The 16,735-nt window shown below is 40.0% G+C and overlaps 1 protein-coding gene across 1 annotated transcript in view; it reads right to left on the bottom strand.

Annotated features, from left to right (window-relative positions):
- The window catches only part of LOC124777195 (DNA-directed RNA polymerase, mitochondrial), a 283,528-nt gene that overhangs the window by 38,283 nt on the left and 228,510 nt on the right, over positions 1-16,735 (bottom strand). The window contains exon 20 of the mRNA XM_047252510.1: positions 1,780-1,886. Within this exon, the coding sequence (XP_047108466.1) occupies positions 1,780-1,886 (107 nt within the window). The remainder of the gene's footprint in view (positions 1-1,779; positions 1,887-16,735) is intronic.

Here is a 16,735-nt window from a genome sequence, read left to right as displayed (position 1 = left end):
CTGTTTTTGTGCATTAATAGTTGTTTTGTTTATTGTTTGTACATGATACGGTGGTGAACAAGAAAATTTTGTACTGACAGGAAATGCCAAAAGTTTGGAATTCAAGTAACACTTCCGATGCAGTATCATTTCATAGCAAAACTAAATCTCTTGCATTGAGCCAAACTAAATCTCTTGCAGCTGAATTATGACATTTGGTAGCCTAATGTGGGCAGTTGTTAGCACTTCTTAAGAGTTACTTCATAATCTCTCAACATCTATCCAGAATTTGCTTCATTTACATAAGGAGCGTTCAGATGAAGAGGTACAAAATGTTGTAACATTCAAAGTGGTTGAGATTTGCATATGTCACTTTGGGATAATGTAGTAAGATAGTGATGGATGTGAATGTAGTTTCATAATCTCCCCTAACAAATTCAAGACAGTGACCTCAGCAGGCAAGGTGATGCTCACCACCTTCGTCAATGTCCGAGGTCTGATATGCATTGAATTCCTTGAGCACAGAAAAACCATTAACAGTGATGTGTACTGTGAGACACTCCTTAGTCGGTACAAATCCATCAAGAGCAAATGGCCCCGGCTGTTCACGGAGGGAGTAATTTTGCTCCAGTCCACACATCTCCAATGTCACACACCTCCAAGGTCACACAAAGTATAATGGCCAAGTTCAAGTGGGATCAGCCCGAGTATCCACCCTACAGCTTGGACATGTCTTCTGTGACTTCCATGTGGCTGGGATGCTAAAAAACATCTCAAATCGGAGCACTTCAGCTTGAATGACAAACTGAAGAACACAGTGGAGGACTGGCTCCTGCCATAGCCCTAGGAATTCCGGGAACAGAGAATACTACGTCTCACGAAACAGTAAGATAGTTGCGCTCAGGCCTGTAGTGATTACTTTTGAATAAAGACTTCACTTACACCCACATTGTTGTTATGTACCTTTTTTTGAACAACCCTCATATTTCTTTAATTCATTATTAGGTATATGATGCATCTGGTTGTATAAGTTTATAATATTCATTGTTATAACTTCGTACTTTTGTCCTACTGGAGGCCTAAGAGCTTTAAACCAACTTAGTAATAGGGGAATTCAGAACCAGGGCATAATTTGGCATTTCTTTAATTAACAAATCATTTCCACATGTAAAAGAAAAAATGAGTGACAGACACAGTTCTGGGACCAACTAAGGATTGAACCTCAATTTTTACTTGCAATATTAATGATGACATGATAAACACAGTGAAGAGGTATGAAATAGAATGTTTTTTAAAAAAAAGGGAGGGGGGAGGGGCTATTGAGATGTGCTGAATACAAGCTTTTCTGCAGGTTATGGAACACTGCTGCAAAGTGTTGCAGTTGTACAAATATAAAAATGTCACAGATCCCATATGCAACTCTCATCACGTGATAGTAAATAGAGAAATTTGTTACTTATATTTGTTTACAGTTTGGTTTAGACTATTTATAATTCCTTTGGCACTCCACAACTTGAGTTTAGTTCTTGTTGTCACCAAAAGAAATTTTTACAAATGTAATAGTTTCTGGCAGCTTGTTCCTTCAATAATTTTTATATTTTATGAGAAAAATAAAATTAAATAATTTGATTGCTTCCAGAGTCAGGTTAAATGTAACACTTTGGCAACAGCTCATAACCAGAGAAACTGAGAACCCCTGTATTCTATACACTTATGCAATAAATTATGTTCACAAAATCAGATTAAATACACTTATTCCAAGGCTTGATAGCTGACAAAATCATGAGAATAATGAAGTACCTGTATCTCCTTTGTGGATGTAAACATCTCTCGCAAACTATCAAATGTTTTAGTTACGAGGTAAGTTGATGCTGGCCACACAAACTCCTTTGGGAAGCCTTCCAGATCTGCAACAAACAGTTAGAAGAAAATAATTCAACATGTCATTCAATATAAGAGTTATTTATTTTGGAGATGCTGAGTCGCAGATAAGTAGAACAAAAAGATTGTCACAAAATAAGCTTTCGGCCAACAACACCTCCGTCAAAAATAGACAACACACACACACACACACACACACACACACACACACACACACACACACACGTAAATGCAACTCACAGTACCTGGTAGTCTGGCTTCAGCTACCAGAGACTGTGGTCATATGTGTGAGAGCTGCGTTTACGTGAGTGTGTTTGTGTGTGTCTGTCATCTATTTCTCACAAAGGCATTGTTGACCGAAAGCTTATTTTGTGACAGTCTTTTTGTTGTGCCTATCTGTGACTCAGCATCTCCACTATATGGTGAGTATCGACTATGTAATTAGATGAATGACGAACACTAACTTCACTTAATGAAGGTTTATTCAGCACTTGCACATACAAGAGCGTGGAGCAAACTACATTTGTGGATACTTCTACAATGTTCGAATTGAATACAGAAATTAAAATTTTACAGTCCAGGTGAGTTTTAAACTCACGACCCTCCATGCAACAATTTAGCATCATAACCACTACACCATGGTGCTAATTAGCTTCTTCTGTGACATTGCTCCCTCCTTAAGAGAACAGCCATATAACCCGAAAGAATTATCAACAACAGTACCATCCGGTCATGAAAGCCTTCATTGTATGATTGACGAGTTGCCCCAAAATATGATCCCATATGACATTATAGAATCAAAGTAAGCAAAGTATGCAAGTTTTTTTTATATTTATATCTCCTACATCTGACATCTTTCTCACGGCAAATACAGACTTGTTTAGGTGCTTAAGCAATTCTGTGGTATGCCCTTCCCAACTGAATTTATTATCGAGTTGCAATCCCAGAAATTTAACACTGTCAACTTGTAGTTCTGTAGGTGCTCTCTCATCATACAGGCCAAGTACAGGGTCAGTCATCAGAGCTTTTCATAGCACATCGAAAGAATCTTGTTGGGCACCACCCCACATAAATTTATCATCAGCTTTTAACAACTCTTGGAGTGGCCTGGCGTTGATACAAAAGTCTTTGATAAAATGACAGTAATAAGAACATAATCCGAGGAAGCTTCTCAGATCTATAATACTTTTAGGAATAGGAAATTCTGTTATGGATCTCACCTTTTCTGGGCTTGGCCATGCACCTTTGTTTGACACAAGGTGTCCAAGTATTTTGATTTCTTTTGCTCCAAAGAGACACTTTCTTGGATTAAGTTTCAGTCCGCCTAGTTGGAGACACTTAAGAACGGCCCTCAGTCTTTTTATATGCTCATCAGATGTCTCTGAGAACACTATAATGTCATCTAAATAACAAAGCCACATCTTCTACTTCAGGTACCTTAGAAGATTATCCATTATCCGTTCAAAAGTTTCTGCTGCATTACACAAACCAAACGGCATTACCTTAAACTCATAGAGGCCCTCAGTGGTGATGAATGCAGTTTTCTCATGATCAGCCTCATCTACTTCGATTTGTCAGTATCCCAAGTACATGTCCATGGTTTAGAAAAACTTAGCCCCCTTCAGACAATCTAGTATATCGTCAATTCATGGAAGAGGGTAAATGTTCCTTTCCTTTATCTTATTAAGCTTCCTGTAACCAACACAAAAGCCCCAACTGACATCCTTCTTCCTGATGAGGACCACTGGTGACTACCATGACCTCTGCAAAGGCTGAATGATGTCATTCTTCATCATTTGCTCTATCTCGTTGCGAATTATTCGAGGTTCCGTTTCTGACACATGGTATGCTCTCTGGCTTATTGGTTGATGGTCTCCAGTGCTAATCCGTTGCTTCACCATCGATTTGTCTAATTTGCTCTTCACCTGTGGACTGATGCAATCAGAGAACTCTTGAAGAATTGCAAGTAGCTTCTTCTGCTGTTCCTTTGTGAGATCTGGTGATAGTTGAGCTAGAAGATCTTGTCTCATAGTGGTAGCGTTAACTTCTCCCACAGACTCGGCATGGGAGGTTTCTATGACACTCAGCTATTCTACAATTAACGGCTCAGCGTTTGCTATGTACATGCATTTTGGAAGCATCTGTGGTTCTCGGCGACAGTTAACTATCCATAACTCACCAAATCTGTTCTTAAATGAGATGACAGAGACTGGGATGACCAAGTTATTCTTCAGTGGTATGCTTCTCTTACATTCCACTACAAGATCCATGGGTTGATGCATGGCATGACACGTGACAGTTACCTTTCTAGTGCTGACTGCAGGAATGATCACTTCTTCCAGCACACACAGTCTCCACACACTCAGATGCACAACTTCCTGTCCACAATATCTCATCTTGTCTAGCATAATCTTTGAGCGACCACAATCTATAACTGCCTGAGAAGCTTTCAAAAAGTCCCATCCACGAATGGTGTCATGACTACACACTAAGGGCTGCATATAGGCACTTATACCCACATGAATGGTACATCTTCCTGTAGGTTTTACATATTTTCCATTAGCCACCTTCAGCAGAGATGTTTTGCTGTCGACGAATACAGTTTTCTGGAACTGGCAATGGTACTTCTCCGAAATGACTGAATATGATACTCCAGAGTCCAAAAGAGCTTGGGCTCGTCAGCCATCCATGAGGATATCGACGTAGTTTCCTATCATTTTTGTAGTAATCGACGAAGGAGGATTTTTCTCTTTGGTGGCCTCACCTCCAAGCTGTTGCATCCTTTAGTTTTCCAGGTTGCGGCAGCTAGGTGATCGGCTGGAGCTTCTAAACGGCAATGGAGACCTTGATCGGTGTGTTGGGGAGTATGTTCTCCAGCGGCCAGCTTGCTGCAATGGTGGCCTACATCGTCCTGCACCCACATCTTCTTGTTCATCTTTGTCGTCCTCGAGCTGGCGTCGGCTAATATCGGTCTGCTGTCTTCTGGCGTGGGCATAATTAAATATCCGCTGCCTTTATAGACACTAGCACACCATATGTCTCGGTCGTCTGCAGTGGAAACATACTGGTTGGTTATCCTGGGTCCTCCAGACGTCAGTCTTCCTTGGTGCCCAAACAGGTTCCTCATGCGGCATTGTAGGAACATAACTTTGCCTGGGAGTCGACTTTTTCACCTTTTTAAAGGGAAATTAAGGATGAGAGATTGGGTTCAATGACTGTTCCACTTCCTCCCTTATGACCTCTTGTAGCATCTCAGTTTTTTGCTCACCGTATAATCCAAGTGCCTTCTGAACTTCCTCTCTCACTATCTGACGAAGAATACTTGTGAAATCTGCTTCTTCCTTTATCACAGACATCAATACAACATTTGGAAGCCATTCGAACTTCTTCTGTGTAATTCTTTTTTGACGCATTGTCTTGATATACTGGTACCATTTTATGAGGTCGTCTGCTGTCGAAACCTCCTTCAGGAGTAGGGCTTGACACATGGCCTCCACAACACCCTTCATGAGATGTGCAATCTTGTCTTCCTCCTTCATCCTAGGATCCACTATTTTACACAGCTCCAAGACATCTTGAATGTGGGATGCTGTAGTTTCTCCTGGACGCTGTGCCCTGCACTTTAATTTATCTTCAGCCTTGCACTTCTGTCATTGCGTGTTGCCAAAATACTTGCACAGTTTTGCCTGAAATACTACCCAGCTTGCGAACTTCTCCTTGTTGTTCTCATACCACTGCTTGGCAGTGCCCTCCAAGTAGAGAGACCCGTCATCCCATTTGTTAAATTTGGCTATACGCTCATATACCTTCAGTCACTTGTTTGGATCTTGGCCATCGTCACCAGAGAATGCCTCCACCAGAATAATGTTACGTAGAAGAAGGTGTAATTAGATGAATGACGAACACTCACTTCACTTAACAAAGGTTTATTCAGTATGTGCACATACAAGAGCACAGAGCGAACTGCCTCCGGCCAGAACATATAAAGTATATATAGAGCTACAGAACATTCCAGTACAATGATTCGTGACATTTGTGGATACCTCTAGAATGTACTCGAACCGAATAGAGAACTTAAAACTGTACAGTCCAAGTCAGGTTTGAACTCATGACCCTCCATGCAATAGTTAAGTATCATAACCACTACACTATGGTCCTACTCAGCTTCTTCTGCAACAATATTGTTACATTCCATTGTGGATTTTCCATTGTTAGATATCTATTTTGGCACCTTAACTGGATATACTATAAAACCAATGTGATATGGATACAGCAATTTGAATGTGATGTTTTAAAAGGGGCCCTTTTGTAAGATTTATGTCATTTATTTATTAATTTTTTGAGGGGGTGGGGAACCACACACGTGAGTACATAATAATGCAATCAATAAATGCTGAATAGACACAGGACAAAGCATCTAAGAATGGGAACCAACAATATGACGGAATCAAGAGAATATCAGGGTTGTAATACTAAATGTAATGAATATCAAGAAGCCTATACAATTCTGTGGTAACATTTAATTGCCAGAAGAGAATGCGTAGTTTTAATCAAAGTGCTCTAACCTGAATTTTGATGTTTTGCAACATGATTTTACTCACAACATTACCAGCTATGATTCAGTAGGACTTGATCACTTACTTCTACACATGATGTTACTACTGACATTAATAATCTTGTTATGTGATTAAATAAACTAGGTGACATTTCAGGTAGGTACACTAAGATTGCCATAAAAATGCTTTAGTCAGGGATTCCTATAGTTGGATCTTCTGATGGTCTACAAAATCCAGCAAATCCCTGTCCCTCTGTGCCTACGAGGAATGTGGTCATCAACCGAAAAGTTATTTGGAACACTAAAGTGCTTTAGTCAACATCATGCTATTGGAAGTGGCATATTCTTGACAGTCTACAAAACTGACTTACAGTACACATTAAAGTACAGTGGGATGTACAATTTAAAGACGATTTTGATTCAATGTACAACATCCACTTTTGCGTGCGCACACGTGTGCGCCAACACACACACACACACACACACACACACACACACACACACACACAGTGTGTGAGGAAAAAAGTAGTGATTGTTCTACAACCAACTGGGAATAAACTTTGAATCTTACTCACTCAATACTGATCTTTACAGCAGCAGTGAGTGCCAAGAAATACCTTGCATCCATTCCCATATTATATTTGTCTTAGTTTTGTGATGAACAGCCAAGACAGCTGTTCTGAGTAAGGCTGTTATCTATGCTGTGGTTGCTGTGCCTCTTGTCTCTTTAATGTCTATGATCATCATCATGAGAATGAATGCAGCTTTTGAACCTGCAGTGTGGACTGATGGAGTCAATACCAACACTACGATAATAGACAACAACGACAACGAGCAGCCGCAAGGTGAAAGTGAAGCAGCTTAAACTGAACCATACATGACTGTTTTTGAAACTTTAACAGTGAAAGGAACACCAGGAAGGTACAAATAAGCTCTTTCTGCATTAAAGTTAGCAGCTAAAGTAATGATAATCATAGGTAGTTAATCACACCTACAGATAGTAGAGCTAAACAAGAATTGTGCCTGCAGATATCAAATCAAACCAAAGAATTAAATCTCCCAGTGGATAATTAAATAAAAAGCTAAATAGCCAAAACAAAAAACTGAGAACTTGTCAGCTGCCACTGAAGCATCTAACCAATGTAATATTCACTGATTTGTTGAATTAAATGATACTATGCCAAAACTTGACAAACAACTGGAAAATCATACTGCAAAGTTGCAAGCAGAAAAGGAACAATTAATATTAGATATTAATATAATTAATGATCAACTGAACAATTTAACATTAGAAGAAGAGCTGATGTAAATAACAGATGTTTGAAAGAAGAGTTTAACAACAATTAGTAGTTCTGAGAACTGAAGTCTTGGAATTTGTGCAGGAAGTGTCATCTGAGGTAAATTCACAAAGAAAATTATGGGAAATGGCTTCTTGGATGTAGCAACTGAGTTATGGAAAAACTGACAGGAATTCAAAACTATACACATATAGGTTAACTGTAACATTCACTTGATTACGGAACTGAAAGAAATATTTCAAGAAAATCTGGCTAGCGAAATGGGAATATTACACTGAATACCACTAGATTTTGTACAAAGAACAGAGCATACTTTGAATAAGTTACATGTAATTACTAGCCAGATGGCAGAGATCGCTAACAACACTGATGTTAAATGTACAGATAGTACTACTAATAAAGATAGCGGGGGTAGACATGGTGGGACTTATACTATTCATTTGAAGGAGAAATTTGAGGAATCTGCAACCAGAGGAAAATTAAAAGGAAGTACTAAGCTCTCAGGCAGAATGACAGTGAGAAATCCGAATAAGCAGTGGGAGATAATTTCTTTAGTAAGTGAAAGTTATGCATACAATAAGTTTCCATTTTTCAAGCCTGAAGGAAAATACACCCTATAGACACTTTAAAGACATTTGAAGATGCTTTTCCACTAGTGTGTGATGATGAAAAGAACATTAAATTTATAACAGGGTAACTTACGGTCGAAGCTGGATAATGGGGAGTGCTTAATGAAAAAGAATTCCAGAATTGGAAAGATTTTTGAAGGTAATTTAAGAAGAATTATTGGTTTGAGGGATAACACCAGAAAGTAACCACAGAATTACTTGACCCCAGACCATACAACTATACATGGTGTGGCTTCCTAAAGTCTTTGTCTTTTGAATTGTACCTAACAAGGGTAAAGTTCTTAGTCAGACCAATAAATGAGAGCCATCTAATGACAGTATTAAGGAGTAAAATGGCCACTAGGGGGTGGCGCTCTTATTTGGTTACTTTTTAAACTTTTTGATATTTTTCTTAGGCTACCCCCTCCCACTTTTTCAAACGAAAAGATGCAAAACTTTGTAACAACCAAACCCGTTGAAATTTGCATATGACATTTGGGGTAATGTAGTGAGACTTCTAGGGATGTGGAAGCATGCGTCGTCACCTTCCTCAACAAAATTCAAAGGTGAGTCCTCATCGGCAGGTGAGATGATGCTCGCTATCTTCAAAGACATCCATGGTGTGACAATCATTGAATTCCTTCAGCATGGAAACACTATGAACAGTGGCATGTACAGTGAGACACTTTGCAGCCTATGAAATTCCATGAAGAAGAAATGGCCTGAGCTGCTGACAGAGGGAGCGATTCTGCTCCATAACACCACTTGTCCACACATCTCCAAGGTCACACCAAGTGTAATGGCCAAGCCGAAGTGGGAGCAGCTTGAGCATCCACCTTGCAGTCCAGACCTGTCACCCTGTGACTTTCATGTGTTTGGTCTGCTAAAAAAACACCTCAAAGGAAAGTGTTTCAACTCAGATGACAAACTGTATGGTACAGTGAATGACTGGCTCCTGACTGAGCCACAGGAAATCTGGGAATAGGGAATCCTTCAGTTCGTGAAACAGTGGAATATTTATGCTCAGGCCTCTGGTGATTACTTTTGAATAAAGAATTCAATTACACCTGCAGTGTTGTTTCATTTCAGAGTGTATACATGGACAAGAAAAAAAAATATGGATTTTTCCCAGATAAAAATATGCTTTTTCTGGGAGTAAATGCACTTTTCCTTGTTAAGGGACAGTATGCTTTCCCTTGGAACTATAAAATTCATCCATTCTTTGAACAGTAAAGGTTTTATACACAGTCGTAAAACTTCCCAACACTTCAGGAAAAGAAACACGGAAGAAAAATATGTTTTGGAAAGATCTTTCATGCGCAGAAACATGTGAAACACGATTTTCTTATTATGAAAGTATAAATATGAATTCCATCAAGTAACGCACATTAGTTTCCAAACCACTAAAATTATGACTGTGAAACACTTTTGTCAATGAATCATAGCTTTTGTCACATGATCCCACCAGCCAATGACCATATATTCAGAGCATGGGACACATGATGTAGTCAACCAATAATAATGTTACTGTTAAGTAATGTGAACTCACAAATAGGAAAAGTTAATGGTTTAAATTAATATATACAATGAAATGCTAAAGAAACTGGTACAACAGTCTAATGTCATGTAGGGTCCCTGCGAGCATGCAGAAGTGCCACAACACAGTGTGGTGTGGACTCGACTAATGTCTGAAGTTGTGCTGGAGGGAATTGATGCCATGAACCCTGCAGGGCTGTCCATAAATCCATAAGAGTACGAGGGGGTGGAGATCTCTTCTCAACATCACATTGCAAGGCAACACAGATGTGCTCAATAGTGTTCATATCTGGGAAGTTCAGTGCCAACGGAAGTGTTTAAACTCAGAAGAGTGTTCCTGGAGCCACCCTGTAGCAACTCTGGATGTGTGGGTGGCGCATTGTCCTGCTGGAAGTGCCCAAATCCATCGGAATGCACAATGGACAAGAATGGATGCAAGTGACCAGATAGGATGCTTATGTATGTGTCACCAGTCAAAGTCACATCTAGACATATCAAGGATCCCACCTCACTCCAACTCCACATGCCCCACACCATTACAGAGCCTCCATCAGCTTGAACAGTACCCTGCTGACACACAGGGTCCATGGATTCATGAGGTTGTCTCCATCCCCGTGCATGTCCATCCGCTCGATACAATTTAAACAAGACTTGTCTGACCAGGCAACATGTTTCCAGTCATCAACAGTACAATGATGGTGATGACAAGCCCAGGCGAGACGTAAAGCTTTGTGTCATGCAGTCTTCAAGGGCACACAAGTGGGCCTTCGGCTACGAAAGCCCATATTGACGATGGTTCGTTGAATGGTTCACATGCTGACACTTGTTGATGACCCAGTATTGAAATATGCAGCAATTTGCATAAGGGTTGCACTTCTGTCACTTTGAACAATTCTCTTCAGTCGTCGTTGGTCCTGTTCTTGCAGTATCTTTTTCTGGCTGCAGAGATGTTGAAGATTTGATGTTTTAGTGCATTCCAGATATTCAAGGTACACTTGTGAAATGGTCATATGAGAAAATCCCCAATTCATTGCTACCTCAAAGATGCTGTGTCCCACCACTTGTGTATCAACTATTACACCATGTTCAAGCCCACTTAAATCTTGATGACCTGCCACTGCAGCAGCAGTAACTGATCTAACAACTGAGCCAAATACTTGTTGTTTTATATAGGCATTGCCGACTGCAGCAACATATTATGCCTTGTTTACTTACCTCTGTATCTGAGTACTGTAAAGGGACATCCTCCTCTAGCATAACTTTTCCTCAACAGAATTAGTCAATACCAGAACTACTTTTTGAATTCTGAATGGGTCAATATTATCTCAACTCTTTAAATGAAAAATTTCATATAATTTTATATACAATGTGTTATATTTCAAGCTAATAACTATGATATTGAATTACTTTATTTTTGTTGTTACAATCGATATGTACTAACTCTTATGCACACTTGAAATCTTTTTTTAACAAACATTTAAATTATGAGATATTTGGCACACTTAAAATTTCTATTATTAATTATGTATTCTGATACTGTTTAGTATGTTTATTTTTGGATTCATTCAAAATTAATAGAAATTCATTTGTCAAGAAAATCTGTAAACCCTTTGGAAAATCGTTATTCCTGTAGAGTGAGGAGGTAGTAGTTGGCATGCCTCTGATGTGATCAGAGGTGTTTTTGTATTTTGGAAGAACAATGTAATTTCTGCTTTCTTAATTTGAAAATTCTGAAGGCAGTGTGATATAGTAAAATGCGAGACAATAAATTATCATGAAAACAAAAAATCTGCATAGTCCTTCATCAAAATTATTTACATCAATTGGAACATGAGAACCTAAAATGCGAAAATTTCAGTTTCAAGAATCAGATCCCTAGACATGAAGAACTGGAGCCAACTACAACAAAAGGAGATAAGATTATATTAGTTTTTTCTTTCATTCCAATTGATCCGTAGTGAGGAGGTCCTCCAGGACGTAGAACATGTCAGAAAAACAATAATACATGACAATTATTTACAACTAGAACAAAGAAACCAATGTACCTTTTTTAATGGAACACTATATGAAAGATTCATTATACAATACCCATTTACTAAGATCACATTAATGCACTGAATTTAAAATGTAGAAAGAATAGGCCGACTACAAGCAAAACGTTTTATGTTAGAAAATTGTTTCACATTTCATTCATACGCTCTAGCTTCTGAAGCATGAGATCAAAAAGTAGCAGTACGAACTTTTTATATAAATTTGTAATTGTCATATTCTTTCATAATTTGTGTGATGTACACATTTCTTCTCCTTCCTCATTCTAACAAACAATCTTGTTATCACTCGTGTAGCCCCGTTGCCTTTTGTCTGCAGGAAAGTTTATTTCTAGATGCGACAGGGATTCCCCTGGCAGACACATCACACAATTCAAAAATCATCTTATGATTCATTCCGAAATCAACTTGAAATGTGTTCAAAAATGTTAAAAAACGAACAGGGAAACATTTCAAAATCATGTGAATAATGAGAGACCAATGTGCGCTGAATGCTAGGCGCTTTGTGTAATAAGGTCTTTTTCCTCAAGAATATGAATATGCCCCACCATGCCCCCCCCCCCCCCCCCCCCACTGAAATTGCCGTATGAGGCAGATACCTCGGTTTGCCCCCACCCTGGGCCTGGCAGCTTAGGCACGCCAGTAAAATTTTTCTGGTTAACATCTGGCTGCTTGTTGCTACTGCTTAAACAGCTAACTTCAACACTTCTGTAGCCAGAAGTGGGAGAAGGTACTACTCATATGCGACTCAACTGCACATGCACATGAACTCGCTTGCAACTGCTGAAACGAATCTAATGCAAGCAGTTGTGACGTCACACTCTTTGGAGGCAATTTGTTGTTATGAAGCACTGCATAGTCTTCCCATCTTCCCAAAGCCTTTGACACATTTTGCTGTTGGCAGACACTTGTATGAGCACTGCATTTTGCTGTTATATATGGCACATTTCCTTCACAACTTAAGTTTCTCCCCCCCCCCCCCCCCCCCCTCCTCCTCCTCCTTGTTCATGTTTTACTACTGCAGTATGAGATACAGTAATATCCTTTGTTAAAGTATTGGTTCTTACCAGTCACAGTTACAAAAATTTAATTGAAAACTAACACAATGTAAACTTCCCGGAATTCTAAAAAATTCACAGATTTTTCCCGGATCTCCCAGTTGTCCGGGTCATATACACTCTGACATCCTTGATTTAACACAGTCTACAGTCTTGACTAAATATGATCAATGAGAAGTGCTGGGAAAAGTGTGGGGGCAAATCTTGCACCCATAGATGATAAACATTTTTTTTTCATATTTTTCTCTAGAATCTGTCTCAGAGAGAGAATAAGTTCCTCATTGGTTACAAATGCAATCAAAACTAAAGAAAAGAGTTCTCTGTTGAATGTGAAGTGTAATTTTATTTGAACATTTAACACTGGGAACAGCCCAAGTGTTGTTATCCAAAAAACACGATGTGACACTATCACCAAAATCCTTGAGCTGATACCCAATGCATTTTCTAAAATAATTAATATAAAACATAATTGACAATACTTATACCATTCAGCATTAGGACTTATAATTACTGTCCTAGACCAAAATGTTTAACTCTACAACTACTATCCAATGAATCAACAACAAACCTCATATTAACATTAACTAAATTTTCTGTTGGTGTTTGGCAGAACATGATAACAATATTAAATAGGAAACACTGCCTAATGGTCTGCCAAACTGTATTTCTTTTGGTCATGAACTGGTTTTCAATTTTGTAGGTAATTGCTTGGTTACAATGGAATGTTGCAAACATGGATAAAATAACATGTGACTTACATTATGCTACACACCACATGAAGGATGTTGTGATAGGCAGAAAGGCACAACAGGAAAAATAAAAAAAATAAAAAAACAAAAACAGATGGATGTTATTCAACTATCAGACTAAGGCTTTCATCATACAGAAGACAGCAAAATTCATTATAGTGCATGGCTGCACCCACCCACCCACCCACCCACACACACACACACACACACACACACACACACACACACACACACACACACACACACGCAGTCATTGTCATCTCTGTGCACTAACGTCTGACTGACTGCATATTAGGTGAGCAGCAGTCCTTGTTGGAGTGGCTAGCGAGGGACAGAAGAGGTGTGTGGAGGAGAGGGGAGCGATACTGGGTAGCGGGAGGGTGGGGTGTGGGCAAGATCACAGAATTGCTTGTGGGAGTGCGCAGGGGCATGGGGGAGAGGGATGGGGGCATAAACACGTAAATCCCAAATACAACAATCTTCAGAATGAGATTTTCACTTTGCAGCGGAGTGTGCGCTAATATGAAACTTCCTGGCAGATTAAAACTGTGTGCTGGACTGAGACTCGAACCTTTTAATCCGCCAGGAAGTTTCATATCAGCGCACACTCCACTGCAGAGTGGAAATCTCATTCTGGGAACAGCCCCCAGGCTGTGGCTAAGCCATGTCTCCGCAATATCCTTTCTTTCAGGAGTGCTAGTTCTGCAAGGTTCGCAGGAGAGCTTCTGTAAAGTTTGGAAGGTAGGAGACGAGGTACTGGCAGAAGTAAAGCTGTGAGGACGGGGCGTGAGTCGTGTTTGGGTAGCTCAGATGGTAGAGGCAAAGGTTCCGAGTTCGAGTCTCGGTCCGGCATACAGTTTTAATCTGTCAGGAAGTTTTATAACAATCTTGTTTGTACACTATGTACACAAACTGAATTTGATTAAGAGTTATACAATGTTGTCATAATAAAAATTACTCACACTGTTTTGTTCAATACTAACAGTTTTGAAGTGGTATAAGTCACAGGCTTACCTGTTAAGGTGAATAATATATGTGGATATTAATGTAATGAATGTTTAAAAATCATTTTTATTTTAATACAATGTACACTGACAGAACACACCAAAAACACACAGTTAAAAATGCCTAAAGTGGGCAGATATTGCAATATAACATGCGCATATATAGAGAGGTCTGCACATGCCCTGATAGCAGAGGGTATTAAAGCACCACTCCTGCGATGGGGAGGTGCGCCAGCCACAGATGAAAACCACCCAGCAGATTAACAATGAGGGTCAGTGTGCTGGCCAGCTTGGATGTTGTTTTTAGATGGTTTCCCACATTCCACTATGTGCATACCAGGCTGGTACCCACAAACTGTCTCAATAAGACGATTCACAAAATTTAGAAGAAACTTTCACTCACTTTCACATGAATAACACTACATGTAAACAGTCGGGGTACACATATTCCATTCCACGAATGGCGACAGGAAGGGCACCAGTACACCCCTTAAATTAATCACGCCAAAGCCGTTCACAACTGTGTCAATCCTGCATCAATGTGGGTCAAAGTCGCAAGAAAAAGAAGTTATAGAGAGAGCTTTGCAATTTAGCTCTTCATGTTCACAGACCACCAGCAAGATGAGTCAGCAACTTGCCAAACTATGAGGTTCATTCAAATGAAACCTGCTCAGTGCATCTAGCTTTGCCTTACAAGTAAGTTGACACCACATAACCGGGGGTATGGTGGCATCATCTATTGGTAGAGAGACTGATGCGTGTACACAGTTTGATAATGCATAGCGCCAGTGTGGTTCCACACCGAAGAGAAGATGGTCTCACAAGTTATCATCCACTACTGAACATGTAGGCGAGTAAGCACGAACAATTAGGAGTGATTTGATTTTTGGTAGTGAAGTGAGTTTGAGGCAGTGAAATGTATCGACAGTTGAAGGCTGTGTACAGCGAGTACAGTCTGAGTCGTTCAAGTGTTGTGGAATGGTGCGAACGATTCCTTGAGGGGTGCGAGTTGCTGGAAGACAATGCTTGTCCTGGACAGGCTCATCATGTCATTACACTGGAAATGGCTGCGGGAATGAATGCTTTAGTCCTGGACAACTGCTGAATCATTGAGGATGAGGTCCATTGGTTACTGGACATTAGCGTGGGCACCGCCCACACCATAATGCATCAACACTTGAACCTTAAAAATATCTGTGCGCAGTGGGTTCCCCACCAACTGACCACCGAACAGTGCAATACTCGAATGGCGCTGTCTTTGAGTCATCTGCAACGTTATCATGAGGAGGAATACGGCTTTCTGTCACTTATTGTCGCAGGCGACGAAACGTGGTGTCGCCATTTTGAACTGAAAAGCAAGCATCAGAGCAAGCAGTGGAAACATTTGACTTCACCACCTCCAAAAAATCAAAGGTCATGCACACCAGTTCTGGTAAGGTCATGGTGTCCTTTTTTTGACCACAAGGTGCCACTGCTTGTCGAGTTCCTGGAACGGGGAACCACCATCAATGCCCAGCGTTATCAAGCCACTTTAGACAAGCCATCAAGTCAAAATGCCGAGGCATGTTGGCCAGTGGCGTTATCCTCCTGCATGATAATGCTCTCCCACACATGGCCAACGCGGTGAAGACGACATTGCAACAGTTTCACAGGGAAATGCTGGAACATCCACTGCACAGTCCTGACCTTTCACTGTGTGGCTTCCATGTGTTTGGACCTCTAAAACAAGCTATTCACAGACATCGATTTGCAACAGTCGAAGTGTGTGACTGGGTCCAGACCTGGATCTGACAGCAGCCTACTAGCATCTTCAAGGATGGAATCGACCGGCTAGTGTGGCAATGGGATAAATAAGCCAACAGTTTTTGCGACTATTTCTGAGTATGAGTACTGTGTATAAATACATTTTTGAGCTAATAAAATCATTACTGTTACTTTACACTAGCAACTGGGTTTCGTTTGAATGCTCCACAGTAGTGAATTTCTATGTCATGCTTCTCACAGTAATGTCTGTAGCAC

Source organism: Schistocerca piceifrons, chromosome 2 (assembly GCF_021461385.2).
Source record: "Schistocerca piceifrons isolate TAMUIC-IGC-003096 chromosome 2, iqSchPice1.1, whole genome shotgun sequence".
In the NCBI taxonomy this organism is placed as follows: domain Eukaryota; kingdom Metazoa; phylum Arthropoda; class Insecta; order Orthoptera; family Acrididae; genus Schistocerca; species Schistocerca piceifrons.
This window is presented reverse-complemented; position numbering and strand designations above follow the sequence as displayed.